General features: G+C 34.6%; 1 protein-coding gene across 1 annotated transcript in view; it reads left to right on the top strand.

Annotated features, from left to right (window-relative positions):
- Positions 1-8,078, top strand: part of UBA6 (ubiquitin like modifier activating enzyme 6) — a gene marked incomplete at its 3' end in the record, with an annotated part of 83,842 nt that extends 75,764 nt beyond the window's left edge. The window contains 3 exon segments of the mRNA XM_019631458.1: positions 5,638-5,807; positions 6,947-7,140; positions 7,951-8,078. Of these exon segments, the coding sequence (XP_019487003.1) occupies positions 5,638-5,807; positions 6,947-7,140; positions 7,951-8,078 (492 nt within the window).
- Positions 8,079-8,511: the final 433 nt, after the last annotated feature.

Here is an 8,511-nt window from a genome sequence, read left to right as displayed (position 1 = left end):
AAGAAATAGTCCATCAGTGTTAATCCTGTTAGTATTTTGTTATACATCTTTATCAAATAGTCCTTGCCCTCAAGGAGTTCACAGTCTACTAAGGGAAAGTGACACGTTAATAATTAAAATCTCATTGACTAATTACTATAATAAAGGTTTTTACAAGTACTATGGGCACTACTAACTCAAACCTTCAGCTTAGGGTAGGTTTCATGGGAGCTACCTTTGAAAATGGATTATATCAGGCAAAAGCAATAGACTGTGCAAAGGTATACAGCTAATATTAAAGAGCATACATGATCTATTTGGGAAATCAAGTATTTTGGAATGACTTAAGGATGAGGTGGTGAGAATAAATGGTAGAATAAAAAGTTATATATGGGACAAAATATCTTTGTAAAATAGAAAGAGGTACTATTGAAGATTAAAGATTTTACAGTTCAGAGCCTGGCATGAGAATAGGTATAGGATATATGATATATTATTAGGCAGGAGAGTAACATCTAATTTATATTTTAAGAGGATTCTGGCAGCAGAGTAGATTGGAGGTAGCAGGAGACAGCTGACTAGAAGTGAATGCAATAATTTGGTATATAAATGATGACTTGATTTAAGACAGTAAAAGTGACAATAGCAAAACCTAAGTGGTTTTTTAGTAAGTAGGATAAACATAGGATATAAGGGAAATAAGAATGCCTTTTACTGTGACATTTCCAGCTTGCATTTGAAGATTTAAATCTCTCTTGCTTTTTACTCTTTACAGAGACATGCTTGAGTATATTTATGATACCTCCAAACTTTATAAGGAGTATAGGAGAATTCCTTTTTTGAAAACATTGCTTTCAAAAATCATTTTAGGTTTTTATTGTGGTTTTTATGTGTTNCTTATTAGATAATAACAAAGTTTTTCCTGAGCAATAGAGATGTCCACATCTTGCTCAACACTGGTGTTAACAGATTTTGAAAAATTTTGCCAATCTGGTGGATGCATGGTTCTATCTCATTGAAGATTTACTCTGCATTCCCTAATTAACAATGAAATTGAAGACCTTTTCATAAATTTGTTGGCCACTTTGATTTTTTGTAAAGTGTTTTTTCAAATCGTTGCCCATTTTTCTGTTGTGTTTGCATTTTTTTTTCTCATTTATTTGTAAAAGATCTTTATAAATGCTGTTATTTGTTAGCTATACAGTTGAAATTATCTTCTCCCATTCTGGCTTGCCTTTCTCTATGATGTTCTTGGATAAAAAATTTGTTAGTAGCTACTGAGAAGTTTTTTGTGAATTGTTTAAAACATTGTTCTGTACCCAAAGGTCATGAAGATACTCCTTTATATTGTCTCTAAAAGCTTTAGTATTGCCTTTCACATTTAAGTTTTTAATTCACAAGGAATTAATTTTGTATTCTGAGAAGTGCCTCACCACCATTTACTAAAGTCCATTCTTTTCTGCAGTATCACTTCTGCACTGCCACCAAAGTCACACATCATCTCTTTTCTGAATTTTCTGTTTCTACTTTTCTATACTATGCTTGTATATACTGTCTTCATCGCTGTAGCTGATACATTGTTTTTGATACTTGGCAGAACTAGTCCTCCCAATTTATTTGTCTGTAAGAGTACCTTGGTTATTCTTAGCCCTTTGTATTTTCAGTTCTCAAAATTTCTATTTGTAAATATGGAAATCTGCCACTCTTGTAGTTTCCAGTTGTCTTGCTGAAATTTTCAGTCTTTTGTCTACCTGAACATGAAAAGCATTATTATTTTATAGTCTGTTTAATAATTCCCAAATCTGAAATTANATGCATAAACTTGTGAAACCTTCTACTGAAAAGAAATATGTGGATCTCACTGTGTCATTTGCTCCAGACACTGATGGAGATGAAGATTTGCCTGGACCTCCAGTAAGATACTACTTTAGTCATGACACTGATTAATAGAAGTTGTCTTAAAGTTACTCCAGGACTACTTGATTTTGGAAAGAATGCACTTAATTCAGAAGCTAAAAAAATCAGCTCATAATACTATGGATTTTTCTTCAAGGAAGCCTTAATTTAAGGGAAATACTAGTAGGAAACCACACTGAAGAATTAGACAACATTTTGAAGCATTGTATACACTTGTCTAGTGATTCATATGTGGATATGATCACAAGCAACTTTGAACTGGAATGCCATTTTATAATGCTTACAACAAATTTGTGTATTAACCTCGCTGTCTGAATAGAAAGAAAAAATATGTATCCATGACCAGAAGAACAGATTAAGAAATTGAAAGTAACAAACGCAACTGTCCAAACAATTTAATCCTATTTTATGAATTTCTTATTTAGTATTTGAGGTCCAGTTTTCTATACAAATAGCGTTGGGCACCCTGTACCTCTCGTGATTAGGTTTTGAATTTAACACCAGTGGGAAGCGGAGGGATGGTATCGGTCGATGACGAGTAAACGTTTTTAAGTTGTACAGTTAGGGTTTACTGTCTTGTTACCTCTGCTGGTTTAACCAGAGTTTGTTACATCACTGTCTCCTAAAAATCAGGATCTTTGTTGATAGCATCAGTGTTGTAAGCCATGAGTAGTGAGATCAGATGACACATGTTAACTTGGACTAAATGTTAACAGTATTATATGGACTCTGACAAACCTCTGAGAGAATCCATGAATGTGAACAGAGAAATGTGGCTGATCGTTTGTTCTTCAATATGCCTTCTAATGCGGCTGTTTTATTTATTTGGAACTCTAAACCTGATTGTCATAGTACATAAGACTGAAAGGTTTTGTGAAGGGAGTATTTTTTAAAAACAGGTGAAAACTAGAAATTAAAAAATCATTACTAGTTGAGTCTTGATGTTTTTTCTTCCAGCAACGTATTGGACAGAAAAAAATTTAATATTTTATTTTAAAGAGGAATGTATTATTTTATTCTGCATTCCCAGAAAGGGAGTTGACGAAGATAAAAATTTATTTTTTTAGGTCTTTATTGATACAAACTTTCTGTTTTCTGCTATTAGCTATTGCAGATGTTCATATAAGTGCTTTCATTAAAATAACTGAAGTACACTCAACACTATAAACTCAATGCAAACAACAAGTGTTTCTTTTATTTCTAAAACTATCATGTATTCTAAAGCAATTGGCATTTCATTACCACAGGAAGTCGTTTCCCTCTAGCTGCTTTTCTTCTCTGGTCTTCAGACCGTTAATAGGTACTTCGATAAATTAAAAACTAAATTCACATCAGTATTACTCCCATTTGGTGTCTTCTTATATACCTTCTACTTAATCTTCCTTTTTATTTCATTTACAAATAGTTTAAATTACTTTTCAACCAGCTGTATTATTCTTTTGTAAAAGTATCATCCAGTTGGAAAAATGTATTTATTTGAGACTTAGAGGGCGAATTTGCATGATTAAAGGATAATGTGTGCATTGGAAGGTGGGGACAAGTGAACAGGATTGGTTTANTTTGTTCTGAATATTTTTCTACAACAGAAATGGAATATCATTTACGATTTGGGACAGATGGACTATACATGGAAAAGAAGATTTCACCCTCTTGGATTTCATAAACGCAGTCAAAGTGAGGCGCTTATTCACTTAGTTGCTTTGAGTCCGTTACTTTTTATGCATAATTTCATTGGAGGTTTTTATTAATACCTAGCAGATGTTTGTTCTCTTTTTACTGGTTGTAAAACACTGTCACCCAACATTTTATATTTGAATGGAGCTTTGATTGTTTCTCTTTTGGGGATCCACTTTTAGGAGAAGTACGGAATTGAGCCAACAATGGTGGTACAAGGTGTCAAAATGCTTTATGTTCCTGTAATGCCTGGTCATGCAAAAAGATTGAAATTAACGTAAGTATCAAACATATGCAAGAGTCACAAGAGTTGAAACATATAAGCTGGATGCATGCTGGAAGATTAGAGGTAGAGGTTATCAAAATTCAGATAAAAGTATGTGATTTACGCCTAATGGCAGTAATAAAGACGGTGAATGTACCAAGCTCAGTAGGCTACCTCTCAAGAGAGAGTCATAGGATTATAATACCCTTGTGAAATTATTGCAGTTCAGAGTTAGCTTTTCAGCCAGGAGGCTTAGAAAGCTGATTTGGTCAATACACCAAGTGAAAATAGATCCATCTCTCAGAAACACATAATGACCAGGATTATGAGACCGAAGTATAAAAAAAAATACCAAATTGTTGTTTTCATTCATTTATTCAACAGATTTTTTTTAAGTGTCTGCTGTGTGCCAGGTACTTTTTTAAGCGTTAGGGATACAGCAGTGAGCAAAGCAAAGTCCCTGTCCTGCCTGAGGAGTCTGCATAACAACTAGACAAGTATGTCAGATGGTGTTAAGTTCTGTGGAGAAAATAAAGCAAGAGTAAGGGGGTAAGTTGCTACCACCTTTCCCCGAAAATAAGACCTAGCCGGGGAAGAAGCCCTAGCGTGATTCCTCCAGGATTTGGAGGGCACGCACCCATCACATGAGGGTTTTATGACCTGTTTCAGGGAGAAGGGTGCCTTTTCCACAAACACCTTCAGCTTAAAATATTCAGTATGCCAAGTTGCCATATTTTGGCACCTAAAATCATGCGAGGGCTTATTTTCTGGCTAGGTCTTATTTTTGGGAAAACAGTATATTATATTGAGTGGTTTGGGTATTCCCCCTGCCTGTCAGGGAATACCTGATAAGATAGCGTTTGAGCAGAGACCTAAAGGAAGAAAGGGAACCAAAAAAGAGTCTTGACAGTGGTCTGCAAGGTCCTAAAAGATCTGCATTACCCCTCTAAGTTCCTTTCATACTAATCTCCCTTTGCTCACAAAATTCTAGCTATACTGGCCTCCTTCCCTTTCCTGAACTGTCCTGTCACGCTCCAGCATGAGAGCTTTGTGCTAGTCGTTTCCTCAGCTTGGAGCTCTCTGAGGCGGCAGCCTAGCTAACTCAGCTCCCGTCTTTGCACCTCCTGCAAAGGCCTCCCTGGTCCCTGTTTAACACTCCAATCCCAGCCTAGCTTGTCCAATCTCCTTTGCGCTACTTTTTCTCTTTCACGTAGAACTTATCACTGTCTTACAGCTTCTAGACATTTTAAATTTATTATTTATTATCTGTCTCCCCTCACTAGACTGTTAGCTTCACAAGGGCAGGAATCTTTATTTGATCTGGTAACGGATGTATTTCTGGAATTTAGACCAATGCCTGACATATAATAGGCATCAATAAATATTTGTCATATGAATAAATGAACCTCTGCATGATGGTGCTTTAATAGATATGTCAGCTTTAACTATAATTATCAATTAATGAGGTCATTCACTATTTTTTATTATAATCCAGTCTTAATTAGCTATACTTTAAAATATTACTATTAACTAAGGCATTAATTTGCCTTATATTTTTATTTTTTATTTTTTTCATTTTTTGGATAAATTAAGGTTAGTATTTAGAATTCCTATCTATATACTACCTGGATGAGATTGCAGTGTGTGTCCTGAATTGTATTGATTAGTGGAATTTAAAATTNACTACCTACTAAGGGAAGATGTAAAATACTTTGGACCATGATGATTAATAATCTGATTAAACTAGATAGAGGGAATGTTTTCTCTGTGTCCTATTTGATAAAACAGATATGGTAACCAAATTTAGGTACAGATTGTGATAACATTAATGAACATATATTCGTATATTTAAAGGTTGTTCAAACAGATGAAACAGCAAGGAAACCAGACCATGTTCCTATCAGCAGTGAAGATGAGAGGAATGCTATTTTCCAACTAGAAAAGGCTATTTCATCTAATGAAGCTACCAAAAGTGAGCTTTATTAAAATGTTTTGAACTGGAGGGATTTTTTTTTTTTTACTAAGTTTTACATCAAAAGCTTGTGGGATTAAATAACAACAACAATAACAATGATAGTAATTGATTTCATGATCATATGACAGGCACTGTTCATCTTTAACTGTGACTAAATTCATAATTTTCCCCACCATTGTCCTATCCTCCGAGGCTAAAATGTAAGTCTGTTTTTTTGTTCTGATTGTTTTAGTCCTTGAAATTATACTTATGGTTAACATAATGAACAAACAGTGGAGTCCTTGTGAGACTAACCATTAGACAAACCCAGTTAAGTCATTTTAGGATAAAAAAGCATAGACATTTTTTTTCTCTGCTTCTTAGTTCCCATAATTGCACATAGAGAATACAAACTGACCTACATACATCCTTGACCTTAAATATGGGGAAACCAAACTTTTAATTCCTTAAAAACAGAGCTATCAGCTCATGCTTAAAAACAGAGCTATTAGCTCATGTTTTTATACCTGCTACCACTTTTTTATTACATCAATCAGCAGTTGCCAAACTTTTTGGTTTTATGCAAAGATCAGTAAAATTCAGGACAAACAACCGTTTTATAAACCACTTAATACCAGATGTAGTACATGGCTTTGTTAGTTTTATAAAGGCTTTTTTTTAATGTAGAAACTTCTCTATTTTAGTGGTATTAAACCCATTATATGTCTTTCAATAGCTTCAGTTCCCTGGATTTTTCTTGTACTTTTCAGTCATTTAAAAACAAAACATGACTGATGTCCTTAAGAGTAGTGAACCCACGGCCGGCCAAGTGGCACGTTGGTTAAGAGTTGGCTTGGGACACCAGCTCTGAGCAGCAGAACCCTGTTTGGATCTCACATGAGGGAACAGCTCGACCTGGAGCTGGGCTGCGGTGTGTTGCTGGCGATGGCGTAGGCTGCAGTGGGGCTGGCCAGCAACGTCCTCCACAGCTAGACTGAAGAACAAAAAAAAAGGACAGCAACTTGTCTGTTCCCCTTCCCCGATTCCCCAATAAACGCTTTAAAAAAAAAAAAAAAGTAGTGAACCAACATTGCTTTTTATCTAGTAAAACCTTTACCACTTACTAGGAAACTGTTTTTTCTGGTTGTTATGATCAGGTGACCTTCAGATGGCAGTGCTTGCATTTGAAAAAGATGATGATCATAATGGGCACATAGATTTCATCACAGCTGCATCAAACCTTCGTGCCAAAATGTATAGCATTGAGCCAGCTGACCGTTTCAAAACAAAGCGCTTAGCTGGTAAAATTATACCTGCTATAGCAACATCCACTGCTGCAGTGTCTGGCTTGGTGAGTTTATTATTTTTTGAATGAAAATGCTTTTTTTTCATCATGTCTTTCCTGTTTCCCCCATTATAGTGTTCCCAACCAGCCACTCATTAAAAAATTTTAGAGAAGGAGGGATACATATTGATCTTACAGTTTAAACTTTGAAAATATTTCTAAAAATCTACATTTTGAGGTTTTACAGATATACAAACATTTTAACATAAAAATAAGCTGCCAAGATAGAGTCTAATTTTCCTACAGGCAATAATCCCCTTAATCGTCTTTGTGTCCTCTATACAAAGCAGGTGCCCTATTTTCTTGAATTAAATGAATTGCCCTAATCTTTGCTTTTGATTATATTGAATTTTAGTTCTTTGCCTTAATAAAAATGTAATTCCTGTTTGTGATCAGATTTCTTACATTTTTACCTGTCCTTTATGATTCAGAATCTTTAGGATGGCCCTGGTTGTTATACTGTACTATAGTATTATTCTTAGAACCTGTGTAAGTATCTGCTCCTATATTAAATGATTTTAGACTATAGTATTTCTTGAGTTCTGGTGTCTACTTTCAAGGTAGGAAGATTACATGGTCAAATTAATATATTTTTTAATAACATTGTTCATGTATAGAACAGTTGTAAAGTTTGAAAGTATAAAATATACTAAAAGTGGAGAGAGTTAGAAGAAATTTATATTACTCCAGTCCAGTAGTTGCTTTTATCTTTATAGGGAAATGCTTGAGAAGAATTTAGGGAAATTAAATAGCTACGGTTAAAGTCATGAATAGTTTTAGGCTGTTTATATAATAAGATCACCTTCTTTTATCTAGGTTACATTGGAGATGATCAAAGTAGCTGGTGGCTATCCCTTTGAAGCCTACAAAAATTGTTTTCTTAACTTAGCCCTTCCAATTATAGTGTTTACAGAGACATCTGAAGTAAGAAAAGCTGAAATCAGGTACGCATGAAAGTCTATTTCTCTTGCATGATGAGAATGAAAATTTTTACCCTTTAAAATGGAAAAATACTAGCTTCACATCTCCTTATATATATATAAATCCTTGCCATCGCTTCAAGACCAGATCTAAACCCCATCTTCATGAAGCATTTCTGACTAAACTATCCATAAAACTCTAATAACAATCTACCACACGCTTTAACATTGTACTTTTTTATGGTTTCATTTACGTAACTCAGATAAATTAGAAGGCATTATAGTGTCTGATTAATAATATGTAATTTAGAATGTAATTCCAAAAGCTATGTGACAAAGCAGAACGATTCCTCTGGACCTCCATTTTCACTTTCCAGATTGGCAACAACCAAAAATTTAAAAACACCTTTCTTGGTAAGAGTGTAAGAAGGCACTCTCATATATTACTGATGAGAGC

This window comes from Hipposideros armiger, unplaced genomic scaffold (assembly GCF_001890085.2).
Source record: "Hipposideros armiger isolate ML-2016 unplaced genomic scaffold, ASM189008v1 scaffold_1001, whole genome shotgun sequence".
Taxonomy (NCBI): domain Eukaryota; kingdom Metazoa; phylum Chordata; class Mammalia; order Chiroptera; family Hipposideridae; genus Hipposideros; species Hipposideros armiger.
Note: the sequence above shows the minus strand (reverse complement) of the source record. Positions and strands in the feature narration are given on the sequence as shown.